The following is a 15,964-nucleotide window of genomic DNA, read 5'->3' on the forward strand; positions in this document are numbered from 1 at the left end:
AGGCTGCCAGAGGCCCGAGATCCTCAGAGGCCCGGGATCCTCAGGTAATGCAGGACAGCTACTGTAAAATTGAGACAACTCAAGAAAGGTACCACGAAATACAAGAAATGAAGAACAGAGATGTCCTTCTCAAGTACCCACTGGTGCAGCAAAGAATCAGAAAGTATAAAGCAAACATTCATGAACAAATGAGCTGTATCACAAGGAACCAAGAATGAGAAAATCATACGAAGAAGCAACTGGAAGAGAACTTTCAACCCAGCAGTAAAAGATTCCAACTATTTGGGAATAACGACAAAAAGGAAATAACACCGACAGCCAATTCTGAAAAATGAGAAAATTTGAAAGAAGAGAGATTGAAGGCTAATTGCTGAGGACGTCCCGGAATGGAAAGTCAGCAAATGACTTTTAGAGAAACAGCAATGAAAGATGAAAACCATGAGAAAAAAGGGAAGAGACCAGCCCATAAGAAAATGACACAGCACGAGCTCTGAGGGGCAAAAGAGAGAAATCACTAGTACCTCAGAGCCCTAGAAAGCACGCTATAAAAGGAAGAGAAAACCCATGTTGAAGGGGGAGGATTTTCAGTAGAAAGAATATAAAAACAGAGTCATTAGAACTCTGTAAAATTTAAGAAAAACAGAGGAATGTCTCCCGGTATCCCAGAAACAGCCACTATAGCACATACTTGGATTCAAAAGGATTCAAACTTTGCAAGTCTTAGAGGCTTGAATAGCCATCAAAGTCTGTAATTTTTGAGCTTATTTGAACCTTGTATCACGTCTTAGTGAGCACATTTGTAATCCACAATCAAGAAAAATAATGAAATATCTCATATTGATTTGAGAATTTCTAACAATTACTTTGCATATTTCTTTACTGCTTCTTGCTGCTCAATACATATATATTCTTGCTTGTAAAGCTGAGTCCCTGCCCAAGCAAAGCCACTCGGACTTGAGTTCCAAATCCCACAAGTCTTGTGCAAAAGCATAAGTCTGTGAGAATTGGGACCAGGATCCTCGTGGCTGAATCATTCTCATGAAATTCACTTACATATATGTATAAAGATTGTATAGTGTAGAGAACCAGAGATTCTGGGTTCTTACAGGCCTCATACGCCCCGGGATCCCACGACAGTACGTCCCGTGATCCCACGACAGTACGTCCCGTGATCCCACGGAGGAATCGCATTTTTGCCTTGAGGAGATTTATGTGACTTGCGCACAACTTGGTTCGTAATCAGCCCCCATTTAGCTGCGGTGAACCAAGCCCAGTCCACCAAAAACACAACTATTTGGCCCAGGATCCTTGGGCCTGTGTGCTAAAGAAAAAAGCACTCTCACATTTTGGCGACTCCGCTGGGGACTGGGAGAAAGGAGAGGGAAAAAGTAGTCCCTTCGCAAGCATGGCTCCAAAGCTAGGAAACACCTAGAGGAAGGAAAGTTCCTCTTAGTGCATTCAACATCAAGATCCCAAAAGTGTGGGTTCCTCCAACGAACGTTCTACCGAGAGACTCTATATGGAATTTTGGGGAATTTCCGAACACAAGATAAGTTTTATGCGTTATTATTTTCTCTGCTTTACAATTTGAACATAATAGATCATTGCCCTGCTTTTTAAAAGAAAAACAGGGGGTCATGTAGTAATATTTAAACAATTATAATATTGTCTCATTGCTTTAAAGAAAAATGGAGAAGTGAACAAATAAAATATATTGATGAAATGAAGATTGTATGAGATACATAATAGAGAAATGGCCCCACATTTGGGGGCTAATGTATTCTTTCTTTAAAAAAAAAATTCATGATATTGTTTTATGCAAGTATTGAACTGGGTACACTGGTATCCTTTCCTATGTATATTTTTTTTTTGAGATACGGTCCCAGTTCATGAACTTTGACAGGTTACCGGGTACCTGGACCAGAATTTACAATGAAGCCTATAGAAACCATGGTCCAGGACTCAGGAAAGAAAAGAGTCATAGGAAAGAAAAGACAATATATCAAAGAAAAAGGCAGATTCACATATTAAGAAATAAGAAGCAGTTTTGAAAAAAAAAAAAAAAGAGAAATAAGTGAATCAAAGAGATTTGATGAAATGTAAATTACATAGCAAAGCAATTTCCTCACGTTGTGGGGCTAAATAATTTTGCAGCAACTTGATAATAATATCATATGCTGCAGGTTAGCAAAGTCCAGGAGATCCTTGACTCCAGGAAAGCAAAGCCTGGGAGATCCTTGATCCCAGCAAAGCCTCCTTGAGCTCCTTGATCCCAACAAAGCTGAGGAGATCCTTTATTCCAGGCTGAACATCCTTAATTCCAGCAAAGTCCAGGAGATCCTTGACTCCAGGAAAGCAAAGGGAGATCCTTGATCCCAACAAAGCTCCTTGGTTCCAACAAAGCTGAGGAGATCCTTTATTCCAGCAAGGCTGAGCACATCCTTAATTCCAGCAAAGTCCAGGAGATCCTTGACTCCAGGAAAGCAAAGCTTGGGAGATCCTTGATCCCAACAAAGCTGAGGAGATCCTTGATCCCAACAAAGCTGAGGAGATCCTTTATTCCAGCAAGGCTGAGTACATCTTAATTCAGCAAAGTCCAAGAGATCCTTGACTCCAGGAAAGCAAAGCCTGGGAGATCCTTGATCCCAGCAAAGCCTAAGAAATCCTTGGTTCCAACAAAGCTGAGGAGATCCTTTATTCCAGCAAGGCTGAGTACATCTTAATTCCAGCAAAGTCCAAGAGATCCTTGACTCTAGGAAAGCAAAGCCTGGGAGATCCTTGATCCCAGCAAAGCTAAGAAATCCTTGGTTCCAACAAAGCTGAGGAGATCCTTTATTCCAGCAAGGCTGAGTACATTATTAATTCCAGCAAAGTCCAAGAGATCCTTGACTCCAGGAAAGCAAATCCTGGGAGATCCTTGATCCCAGCAAAGCCTAAGAAATCCTTGGTTCCAACAAAGCTGAGGAGATCCTTTATTCCAGCAAGGCTGAGCACATCCTTAATTCCAGCAAAGTCCAAGAGATCCTTGACTCCAGGAAAGCAAAGCTTGGGAGATCCTTGATCCCAACAAAGCTGAGGAGATCCTTGATCCCAACAAAGCTGAGGAGATCCTTTATTCCAGCAAGGCTGAGTACATCCTTAATTCCAGCAAAGTCTAAGAGATCCTTAACTCCAACAAAGTAAAGCCTGGGAGATCCTTGATCCCAACAAAGCTGAGGAGATCCTTAATTCCAGCAAGGCTAAGTACACCTTCAATTTCAGCAAAGCCTAAAAGATCATTAGTTCCAGCAAAGTCGAAGTATTTCCACGAATCCAGCAAAGTAAAATGGTTGTAAAAAAAAATGGAGGCATCCGGAAAATGGATAGAAGTTCCATAATAGCATCAAGAGAAGGTGGATCAAGCATGATTCAACAATCGCCTCATGTCTTGGGGGCTAAAGCCTATTATGCAGTGGACCTTAAATATATTTTGAAGAAAATCAATAGAAACACTATATTGCAAGTCAGTAGCAAAATCAACATTATTGAAAGCTCAACAACTATACAATACATCTATCATTTCTTACAGCTCAATAATTGGGCTCACCTATGGAAATAACAAGATTTGGAGGAGATACAGAGACCACTGGAAGACACCTACAACTAGCTCTAACGGCCAACCATGACATCACAACTATTGCCTAATCCTCTCAACGTATCATTAGTACGCGAAAGAGGGATTGAATGGGAAGACCACAAAAGTCATTGCCAATCTCAGTCATTTCATCCAGCACAAAGTAAACTTTGTGGAAAATATACTTTATGATGAATCTGCTCCAGCTGAAGAATATCTCATTGCTAGGATCCCGGGGAGCTCCCATATTTGGGATCTCGGGGGTTCCTATCACAGAAGAAGAAGAAACCTGGAGGGAAAGCAGAATATTGCTTATGAAGGCACGCGGAACCTGAATGTAGCCTACAAGAGGATCTCGGACCACCATCTTACATGATAGCCCAGGAAGAGATCCTGGAGGAACCTGGGGATACGATGAGTCAGAATTTTCCATCTCCAGGATCCCGAGGGGTTCCCATCCTAGAAGAAGGAAGCAATGCCCACGGTTTAAGGGATCCCTTGGACAGAAAAAGAAAGGATGAGGAAGGCTAATATACTGTTTACGAAGATCCTGGAGAAACTTACAGATATGAAAAGGAAGACATAAATCCTACCAAAGGAAAAACTAGAAGAGGTGAACTTGGGGGCTGACGCAAGGAACCCAGAGCCCATCCTAATCAGCAGTCAGTACAGAAAAAAAGAGAGCAACTGGTTGAGCTATTGAAAAAATATGAAGATTTATTGGCGTGAACTCCTTCAAATTAAATAAGGCACGTCCAAAGGATAAATTTCCTTTGCCTAACATCGATCTCCTTATAGATCCAACTAAGGCAACAACAATATCAACCATGAAGAGGCATACCACGACCAGGGAACTCAAAGAGCTTCTTAGAAAGAGTTTCTTACATTAGGAAGTTCACACCAAGACCAACCTTGGTCATTAGTGGACTATCCAAACTGTTGAAGAAGGGGAATATTTTCATATGGGGAGTTGGGCAACCAAATGTCTTTCATAAAATTTCAACAAATCATGAGTCATTTGCCTACCATATGGGTACTATCCATGGCAAAATCACTATTATTGTACCTGGGATCTTGATCCCAAGCATACAAAGCATTGAAGGACACTGAAATGAGGTATCCCAACATAGAAAAGGCGTGTATGGCAGTTATGCATCTCAACAACTGAATCATTACTTTTCATCCCACCAAATCCTATTGGTGACAAGCTCTCATCCAATAAAAGCCCTCCTCAATCAACTCCTACAATCTTGAAGAGTAGCCCGGTGGTTAATATTAATTTCCCAATACAACATAGGTCTGAAGGATCCCCAGAGCTATCAAGAGCTAAGCTGTAATAAACTCACTGACCCAGTTCCCTGAAGATGAGAAATGCCTATTAAGTGAGAAGATCTCTAAAAAGTAGAAGCGGTAGAGATCCTTGTAAAGTAACAGACTATGAGGTGTGTGAAGAAAGTCTTCAACGAGCATGCCTAGAGGAAGTCATCCTCTTCCAGGATCCCCGTACGAAGATCCCCCACTTGAAGAAAACACCATGACAGAATCATCTTGGTGGAGCTCCTGGCCATCAATCTACCATTGAAAGCAACCTTAGATGACTCACAAAAGAAGATTCTTTCGATAAAGAATTTGTTCACAGCCAAGAAAGGATATTTTAGAAGATTCTCGAAGAAGAAAACAAATCCTCATCCCTTTAAAGAGAAGAAAGGAAATCAGTTCAGTAAGCCCACTTGAAAATGAAGGGCTACGAAGGAACTTTTCCTGAAGATTGAAAAATTCAATGGTCATGAACAGAAATTTTCCAAGTAGCATGGCCTAGGACTTGGGAAAGGGCAAATTTTCCATGTACCTAGCTCAGGACTTGATCAAAAAAAAAAAAGAAATTTTCCAAGTGGCATGGCCTAGGACTTGGGAAAGGGAAACTTTTCCATGTACCTAGCCCAGGACTTGATCAAAACAGATTTTTTCCAAGTGGCATGGCCTAGGACTTGGGAAAGGGAAACTTTTTCATGTACCTAGCCCAGGACTTGATCAAAACAGATTTTTTCCAAGTGGCATGGCCTAGGACTTGGGAAAAGGCAAATTCTCCATGTACCTAGCCCAGAACTTGAGCAGAATAGAATTTTTTTCCAAGTAACATGGCCTAGGACTTGGGAAAAGGCAAATTTTCCATGTACCTAGCCCAGGACTTGATCAAAGCAGAAATTTTCCAAGTAGCATGGCCTAGGACTTGGGAAAGGGCAAATTTTCCATGTACCTAGCTCAGGACTTGATAAAAAAAAAAAAGAAATTTTCCAAGTGGCATGGCCTAGGACTTGGGAAAGGGAAACTTTTCCATGTACCTAGCCCAGGACTTGACCAAAACAGATTTTTTTTCCAAGTGGCATGGCCTAGGACTTGGGAAAGGGAAAATTTTCCATGTACCTAGCCCAGGACTTAACCAAAAACAGATTTTTCCAAGTAACATGGCTAGGACTTGGTAAGAGCAAACTTTCCATGTATCTAGCCCAAAACTTGGCCTAGAACCATTTTTCTAAATACATGGCCTTGAAATTGGACAAGAGCAAAAGTTTCCAACTACAACCAAGAAAATGGTCAAAAGCAAAAGTTTATGGGTACAAGCTGTAGCATGTACCAGCAATAGGTAAAAGTGCAGATTGTAAGCATATCCCAGTCATGACTACAACTTTAGCATGTACCAGCAATGGGTACAAACTGTAACACGTACCAGTAATAGGTACAAGCCGTAGCATGTCCTAGCAAAGGATGCAAATTGTAAGCAAAGCCCAACGAGGGGTACAAAGAGAAAGAGCCTTGAGTGGGTATGAAAACCCAAAAGTGGGTGTGTAAAGTGCACAAGATTGACCTCCTTGAAAGGAATTGGTTCAAGAGAGCCTAAAGAAGCAAGGAAGGCGTAACTTAAAAAAAAAAAATTCTAAGAGTACATCACTCGAAGTCGCACAAGCATGGATACTTTTGCAAGTCTCTATACAAAGAGATTAGTCAATGACATTGCAAACCAGCTAGCGACATTTCCCTCCTCCAACAAGGCGCAAACTCACCAAAGGCTTGGAGGTATTTCAACTCAACAAAAGAAAGGTACCCTTTCGGTAAGCCCACTCATTAATACCATGTTTGAATATATCGAAACACTGCAAAATGTTGTGCAAGAGGTATCACCCATGCACTAATATTTTATTCATATGGATTAAAACGAAAAATTCTAAAAATTTTTGGTCTTCTTACTTGACCAATTATCGAAAATCAAATTCGAAATTCTTGTGTGGTTGAGATCCTCACATGGTTTCATATACATGAAGTAATTTTTATTGCCATATCTTATTTGGCAATTGGCTTTTCCAGTGCATACACTGGGGGCTAAAACAAGATTATAAATTTTCCTTAGATATATCTTTTACTTGATGAAAATTAAGAAGTCTAGTGCGAACTTTACTGTACATAAGTTCAGCCACTGTTATTTTCTTTGGCTTATGAACTATATGGAATATAGCAATTCAAACAACAATATAATTGGTGGCATGGTATGTGAATAATCTGCTGCAATCTGAAATATTATATAATCTCTCACAATTTGGAAAAAGAATGAGGCAAAGATCAAGAGCATCCACCAGAAGAGCAAGGTCTTTAGCTAAAGCAAGGCGTGGAGATGTTCCTAAGCCTTCTAAGTCATGTCCTCAGGGAAGTTTCTATCTCTTAATACATTTTGAGAAGAATAGCTAACCTCGATTAGACTCTAAATCAGTATATTTTTATGATTCAATGATTTATGATATCATGGTCCCATTGGTAAGTCACTATTCATGGACTAAAAATCCCATGGGGCAAACATCTTGGTGTTATTCACCTTAGCCATAGCAAGCATGTACTACAATGCATAGAATATCTTTGGCAAAGTTCATGGGGGCTCCCCTCATTTAATCTATTTTGTAAAACAAACAAAATCTTGTTGACAAAGCTGTGCTATCTTATATTAAGATTTAATATGCATTCAACATGATTTTTGTATGCTACTTTCAAAAAAAAAAAAAGCATATCCTAGAATTGCTAGCAAAAAAACGTTAGTGCTAGAAATATACTCTTAGTATCAAATGCAATACCAATATAATTTGGTTATACATATATATCTGCATATATTATTGATAGTTTGACAAAGTTGATTTATTGAATACCAATCTACAGAAGGTGAATTCTAATCTTTTGCAACGTGTTAGTACATCCCATGAAGGAAATGTAGCAATTCCTTTGGAGTTTCCCTCAAAGAATTATTTGATCTACACATTGATTCTACAAACCAGAAAAGTGTCCAAAAACAATTTATTTTCTCGCGCGTGGGCTACAGGTAACCCACGAGCTCGGGGGGCTAATGTTGAAGGCCAAAATTTCACAAGAATGCCCATTCCATGAAAAAGTAAAGAAGGCCCAATTCAAGTAGCAAGAAGAATCAACATTAAGGCCCAATTTATATTCAGATTTCCAGCAAAAAGGTCATCAAAAAGTCCTGCAAAATTCAGTGAAAGAACTGGGCCGGGATACCTAGAGGCTGCCAAAGGCCCGAGATCCTCAGAGGCCCGGGATCCTCAGGTAATGCAGGACAGCTACTGTAGAATTGAGACAACTCAAGAAAGGTACCACGAAATACAAGAAATGAAGAACAGAGATGTCCTTCTCAAGTACCCACTGGTGCAGCAAAGAATCAGAAAGTATAAAGCAAACATTCATGAACAAATGAGCTGTATCACAAGGAACCAAGAATGAGAAAATCATACGAAGAAGCAACTGGAAGAGAACTTTCAACCCAGCAGTAAAAGATTCCAACTATTTGGGAATAACGACAAAAAGGAAATAACACCGACAGCCAATTCTGAAAAATGAGAAAACTTGAAAGAAGAGAGATTGAAGGCTAATTGCTGAGGACGTCCCGGAATGGAAAGTCAGCAAATGACTTTTAGAGAAACAGCAATGAAAGATGAAAACCATGAGAAAAAAGGGAAGAGACCAGCCCATAAGAAAATGACACAGCACGAGCTCTGAGGGGCAAAAGAGAGAAATCACTAGTACCTCAGAGCCCTAGAAAGCACGCTATAAAAGGAAGAGAAAACCCATGTTGAAGGCAGAGGATTTTCAGTAGGAAGAATATCATAACAGAGTCATTAGAACTCTGTAAAATTTAAGAAAAACAGAGGAATGTCTCCCGGTATCCCAGAAACAGCCACTATAGCACATACTTGGATTCAAAAGGATTCAAACTTTGCAAGTCTTAGAGGCTTGAATAGCCATCAAAGTCTGTAATTTTTGAGCTTATTTGAACCTTGTATCACGTCTTAGTGAGCACATTTGTAATCCACAATCAAGAAAAATAATGAAATATCTCATATTGATTTGAGAATTTCTAACAATTACTTTGCATATTTCTTTACTGCTTCTTGCTGCTCAATACATATATATTCTTGCTTGTAAAGCTGAGTCCCTGCCCAAGCAAAGCCACTCGGACTTGAGTTCCAAATCCCACAAGTCTTGTGCAAAAGCATAAGTCTGTGAGAATTGGGACCAGGATCCTCGTGGCTGAATCATTCTCATGAAATTCACTTACATATATGTATAAAGATTGTATAGTGTAGAGAACCAGAGATTCTGGGTTCTTACAGGCCTCATACGCCCCGGGATCCCACGACAGTACGTCCCGTGATCCCACGACAGTACGCCTGAGGAGGAATCGCATTTTTGCCTTGAGGAGATTTATGTGACTTGCGCACAACTTGGTTCGTAATCAGCCCCCATTTAGCTGCGGTGAACCAAGCCCAGTCCACCAAAAACACAACTATTTGGCCCAGGATCCTTGGGCCTGTGTGCTAAAGAAAAAAGCACTCTCACACTCTTCAAGCTAAATACATTTAAATTAAGGGTTCTTTGTGAAATAGGCCACATAATTAGTCTTGCTAACATGAGCAAGATAAACACACAAATGGGACAAAGGATGTTAGGATGTTATCTTTGAGCTGGACTCTCTCATTAGTCTACTATTATCTCGCAATGAGTTAAATAACCCTATTTTAAGATCATATACTTGTTTTTGATGGTAGGAATCTATTCTTTTAAGATTGATAAGTGGAGGCCAATCATATTTTTATGAAGTCAACATTTTTACAATACATCAAGAAGATGGAAAAGAACAATTTTGCTTTTATAATGAGTCTATCAGTTATGTTTTACAATATATTTCATGGGAATCACACACATGAAAACTCTTAAAAATTATTTTTTATACATTATTAATTGAGGTGGAGGATTGAAATCCTTAATGCATTCATTAGAAACATTATGGGGTATCAGTTGAGTTAAATTCTAGTATAAGGCCCATATAACTTTTTTGAGAAAAAAACATTGACGTTCAAAAAGTTCTGTATTTTCTGGTTAGCCAATGACCTAATCCTCATGTGTTCCAGATTATTTGACATGACTCACATGAGTAATCTGTAATCTTCCAATTTCTCAACCATCACTTCTCTCTCTTGAGTCTTGACGTATTCAATGATGTGGCCCACTTGAGCTGTTTTGTTCTAGATTTGCTCCTCTGTAAAGCTGCAGTCTATCTTTGCCAAAAACCAAAAAAAAAAAAAACAAAAAGCATCTCATCCGTGTATTTTCCTGATTATGGTCAAAAATTTCGTCGGTGTTTTTCTTATATATATAACCTTTTTCTATTCTTGAAGGCTAACTTGTTCTCATTTTATTATTTCTTTTCTAAGAATGTGGTTTACCCTAAAAAAATTAAAATAACGTGCTTACTCAATTGATTTCTAACCTATTTGGACAATGACGTATTGACGTACTTGAGCTCCACTAACTTTCAAAAGAAACTAAGGCTGTGTTTGGTTGCCGTAAAACGTTTTTCGGAAAATACATATTTTCCAGAAATACTAATTTCTGGAAAAGGAAAATATTTATGTGTGTTTGGTTGCATTTCAAAAAATTTTCCGGAAAATATTTTCTAGTGTTTGGAAAAGAAGAAAGGAAAACACAAATCTAGACACAAGCCACAACCCAGAAAACGTTTATCCAGAAAACACGATCGCGATCCGAGATCGCGATCTCGCCGGCGCGATCTCGCGAAGGCGAGATCTCGCGAAGGCGAGATCGCGATCAACGTCGCGATCTCGCGGTCGACGCTTCGCGAGATCGCGCCGTCGATCGCGATCTCGATCCGACGCGATCTCGCGAAGGCGAGATTGCGATCGACGCTTCGCGAGATCGCGATCGACGGCGCGATCTCGCGAAGCGTCGATCGCTGTCGTCGGACTGGTCCGCGCGCGTGGACTGGAGCTCGGATTGGAGATCGGCGCGGACTGGAGCTCGGACTGGTCTTCTCCTCTCGCGCGCGCGCGCTCTCTCTCTCTCTCTCTCTCTCTCTTTTTCCGGAAATCCTTTGAAGTGAAAATGAAGGCAGAAATTCATTTCCGTGGTCAAACTGAAAATTTCGGTCAACAGGAAATCATTTTCCTGAAAATAATGTTTTCCGTGACAGTCAAACGCACGCATTTTCCGGAAATTGATTTCTGAAATTGGTTTGAAGCCGATTCAAACACAGCCTAAGGAGAAAAAGACACCATTTGATTTCCTAGATTGAATCTCCAAAATTCACTAACACCAAGATGATGCCACAATCTCTCCAAAAAAAAAAAGAAAAAAAAAAAAGAGAAAGATTTGATGCCACTCAATCGATTCTTTATAGTTATTGACCATACTTAGTGCATCCACAGTAGTGGAGCTAAATTTTTAGCAATTTAGCTCCATTAAAAGTTACTTTATCTATTTTACCTACACATATGCTGCAGTAGTGGATCTATTTTAGCTTTCAACATAATAAAATAATATAAACGTCACAATAAAATATTATATCTACTACAAAAAAATAATATATTCCACTACAAAAAAATATTACACCACCAACCTCAATCACCTCTACCGTCAACCACAGGCACAACCACCACCACCACCACCACCACCATCACCACCGGCGGCAGTCCACAGCAAAAAAAAAAAAAAAAAAAAAAAAAAAAAAAAAAACCCACAACGAGCACAAGCCCACTGCCACAAACACAAATACAAGCCCACTTGCCCACAACAGATCGGAAAACACCACACCACCACCACCACTACTGGCAGTCCACAGCAAAAAAAAAAAAAAAAAAAACCCACAACGAGCACAAAAAAAAAAAAAAAAAAAAAAAACCCACATCAGAGCTGGCAGTCCCAGTCTATAGTACCGGCTCCAACGGTCATGATCCAGGGTGCCACGTTGGCCAATGAGGCTCTGATAGGCCCACTGTTTCCGGCAGAGCAAGAGACGAAAATGCCCTTCTCAACCGCCGTGAAAGCTCCGATTGCGGTGGTGTCTCTGTATTACGGAGCGGACCCACCGCCAAGAGAGAGCGAAAGCACGTCCACGCCGTCGCTTATGGCCTAATCCATACCCGCAAGAATATCGAATCCGAAGCACCCAACGCTCCAACAAACTTTGTAAGCTACGACGCGCGACTGACTCGCCATTCCAGGCGCCGTGCCCTGAGCGTAGTCGAGAAGAGAAGCGTTCCCCACGGGGGATCCGGCAACGATGCTGGCCGTGTGGGTCCCATGGCCGTCATTGTCGAGCTGAGGGATGAGGGAGGCCGGCGAGCTGAGGGATGAGAGAGGCCGGCGAGCTAGAGATGGGTGAGGGAGATGAGTGTTTGTCTGTTTGATGGTTGAGGGAGATGAGAGTGCACGGCGGTGAAGGAATGAAATAAAAGGATAAAAAAAATAAGATTAGTTTGATTATTTTATTCGGTAATGGGAGTAAAAAATTATATATATTTTTAGATGAGTGCTACAGTGCACATCTATAGATAGATGTGCACTGTAGCAAATAAGCTAAATTTTATACCTTTGTCTCCACTGCTGCATGTTCTTTTTGTTATATTTGTGGAGCTAAAATAGCATTATAGCTTTTTGGCATTTTACCTATGTTGTGTATCATCATGATTATGGGTTAATTAATGGTTAACTTTCATGAACAAAGTCCCTTTAAGGTCATTCAAATGGTGAGTTCAATAGACCTGAAAGACATGTTATAAATTCATATTTCAAGTTTCATCCACTGTACTATCTTTCATTTTTACAAAATTTTCAAAAAATCAAAGATCAATAGATATGTTATCAATTAAATGTTTAAATTTCAAATTTTTGTAATCTAAAATTATGCATAAAATATAAGTTTATAAATCAAATAGTAAATAACACTTGATTGACACAAAATTTGACATGTATATTAAAAACATAAAGAATATCCAATTTAATAGTTGGATTTTCAAAATATGTAACCATTTTAATTTATTTAATACTAGCTTGTAACTCCATGCAAATGCATGGATACACTTAAAAATATATAATAAGATGCATAATGTAATTCCTATATATAATTTAAATATTATTGATAGTCATTTTTATATTTTGCCAACTCTTTAAAAAAATTTGTAAGGATATTATTACGTATAAAATGTAAATTATCCGTGTATTTTTAAAAATTATTGTGAAGCACTTTTTTGATTTATTTATTTTAGACTCTTTAGTTTTTGTACTTTTTTTTTAGAATCCGGTTTTTGTACTTAATAACTCACTTGGATGAATATTTATAATGTGGTCCCACATTTGATTCTAAAATTAAGAAATAAAACTCTTTAAGAACAAAAATTTAGGACACATGACACAAAATTAGAACTCTAATTTGAAATTCTAATTTGAGTTTCTCTCAATTTCACCTATTATTATATATATATATATATATATATAGATAAGTTGTAGTCAATCAAATTTGTAGCAAAATTTTGTCCATTTAAAAAAAATCTTAATGAGAGAAAATGATAATCATTCACATCTCCTCTCCCTCTCTCTCATTCCTCTACTATCCTCTTCTTCAAACTTTCAAGAAATGAGAGTAGGGGCGTCTTCCCCCACCCACCCAACACAACTTTTGAAAAAAAAAAAAAAAACCTCGTTAAGAAAAGTAATAGCATTTTATTTTTTGGATTTTAGCACCCAAAAAAGGTCTTTCCTTTCAAAAAAAAAAAAAAAATTGTTTTTAAGTTTCTCATACACGAGAATAATTATATAGAAAATACATATGTCTACTTTTCATTTAATAATGATAGGGAAAATAATGCAGAATAAGGATTGAGAGATCTCAGGCCTGCGTTGAGTGATCGGAGGAAGAAAAAGGTATAGGGATGGGGTTGAGTTGGGTTGAATTAAAAAAGACTATTTAATTAAAAATCAAATTAATGTAATTTATTTGTTATTAAAATTCAATACTTTCACAAGCTTGAAATTTTGAAGAAATTTACTCATGAAGGATATTGGAAATTCATTAATATTGAAGAATAAAAGAGAATGGATAAAAGATTTCTTAAATTGCTCCAATACACCATGCGAAGCTCTATTAACTGATATGGGTCGAGTTAGTCCTTCAAAACTAGACCCTCCTTTTGATAAAACATGACCAAAACATAGATCTTCCATCTTCTGTTGGATGATCTCATGCAATATATCATGGATTCGACACGTTGCAACTTCACCAAAGGCAACCTCTAATACTTGAACCAAGCTTCTACTAATCAGCTCAGTCAAGTATTCTCGAGCGATATCTTCCAATGCTTTATCATTTATTTTGTTGACAAAACCTTCAACTATCCATTGTCGAATCAATCTTATACTTGGAATGCCAAAACTCTCTGGATACATGCCAAAGTATAAGAGACAAGATTTGAGGTGGTAAGGCAAGTCTTCAAAACTTAAGGATAAAACTTTGTTGACACCAGCAAGATAGGGATTTCTTCCTAACTCAAAGCCAAGATTGTCATGCAAGTTTCTCCATTCAAACAAGGTCTTGTTCTTGGTTGATAAAAGACCACCTATAGTAGTATTTGCAAGTGGTAATCCTTGGCATTTCTTGACAATTTCACGAGACAATTTCTCCAACTCTGTGGGGCATTGCCCTCCAAAGTCAAATCGGAATGCTCTTTTGCAAAAGAGCTCCCATGCCTTTTCCGGAGACACTGGTTGCAACTGAAGATCATAGACATGTGAGGATTTTTTGCAAAAATTAACAACTTCCAACTTCCGTGTTGTGATCATTATTCTACATCCTTTGCTATTATCAAGTAAAGCGTGCTTTATATGCTCTCAAAAATCTATTTTTCATACATCATCAAATACGACAACATACCTCTTTTGTTGCAAGTAATCTCTTAAGTTTTTGTTCAACGACACCTCATCCATTGTGTCCACTCCCACAGGAGGAAGCTCCTTTTTAACCTCACAAAATTGCTTTATCATGCTCCTTAGAAGATCTTCTATGTTGTATGATTGAGACACTGAGATCCAAGCATGGCAGTCAAAGTGTCCTCTCACAGTTTGGTGGTCGTAGACTTTTTTGGCAAGAGTGGTCTTGCTCAATCCGCCCATGCCCACCACCGAAACCACAATGCGATGAGGCGGTCCTTTTACCAACCAGCCAATCAATCTATCTCTAGGAACTTCAATTCCCACAACGTCAATATCATCTAGATAAAGAGAATCGTTTCGAGGGTTGTACCACCTAGCTTTTGGAGCATTGCTGCCAGATCCTTGACCAGTGGATTGGAAGCCGTATCTTTCACTTCTTGCCTTGATTTTCTGCACTGATGCTTTGATCTCTTGAATCTCATTGCTATCTTATGGCGGAGTTTTAGAGTTTTGAGTGAGTGAGTTGTTTTATGGACAAAACCAGTAAAACCTGGCCGATGAGGACCATGTTGTGCCACCTGAAGCAAGTATTGGTCGATGGCAACGTCTATTCGGATAGCTACTTCTCGTACTTGTTTCACCCAAGTTTTGACTCCCTCACTGTTGTCTTCTTCTGCTGCCGCCCTTGCATCTGCGTCCTTGAGGAAGGACTGAATGATATCCAGTTCATCTTTGATGTCAGCAACTTCTCCATGAATGCCTCGTAACTGCTTTGCTTCTTGGGTCAGCAAGGGAACCAGCCTGTCGATAAGAGAGGATACTACCGTCTCCGCCATGTGACTTTCTCCTTACACCAACGAAACGTACATTATTTCATTTGAATTTCCTCTTCCTTCCCTATGATCAAATGGACCATTTGGGTTCTGTATGATTAAGCTTCCACCAACTTTCCCTTAGTTTTTTGTCTTCTTCTTATTTCTAGCTTTTGAGTCAGATTAGTCTACTTTAGTCACGTTTTGTCAGATAAAAAAAAAAAAAAATCAATCATGTTTTAACTACGCCACAGCTGTAAAG

General features: G+C 39.0%; 1 protein-coding gene across 1 annotated transcript; it reads right to left on the minus strand.

The window, feature by feature from the left end:
* Window positions 1-5,095: 5,095 nt before the first annotated feature.
* LOC115955403 (disease resistance protein RPM1-like) lies at window positions 5,096-15,726 on the minus strand. Its single transcript, XM_031073519.1, has 4 exons — window positions 15,441-15,726; window positions 14,870-15,378; window positions 14,162-14,731; window positions 5,096-5,185 (listed from the first exon to the last, which is right to left on the minus strand). Exons 1-4 carry the CDS (start codon window positions 15,724-15,726, stop codon window positions 5,096-5,098), a joined length of 1,455 nt encoding a protein of 484 aa, XP_030929379.1.
* Between the last annotated feature and the right edge of the window lie 238 nt (window positions 15,727-15,964).

Source organism: Quercus lobata, chromosome 8, assembly GCF_001633185.2.
Source record: "Quercus lobata isolate SW786 chromosome 8, ValleyOak3.0 Primary Assembly, whole genome shotgun sequence".
Lineage (NCBI taxonomy): Eukaryota > Viridiplantae > Streptophyta > Magnoliopsida > Fagales > Fagaceae > Quercus > Quercus lobata.

Excerpts from the sequence above, each read along its gene's own strand:
- LOC115955403 (XM_031073519.1), bottom strand. The coding sequence starts at position 15,726 with ATGGCGGAGACGGTAGTATCCTCTCTTATCGACAGGCTGGTTCCCTTG. Across the intron at positions 14,732-14,869 it reads ATGTTGTCGTATTTGATGAT|TTGCAACCAGTGTCTCCGGA; the intron begins GTATGAAAAATA and ends TATGATCTTCAG. Across the intron at positions 5,186-14,161 it reads AAGATCTATGTTTTGGTCAT|ATTGATGGCCAGGAGCTCCA; the intron begins GTTTTATCAAAA and ends TTTCAATGGTAG.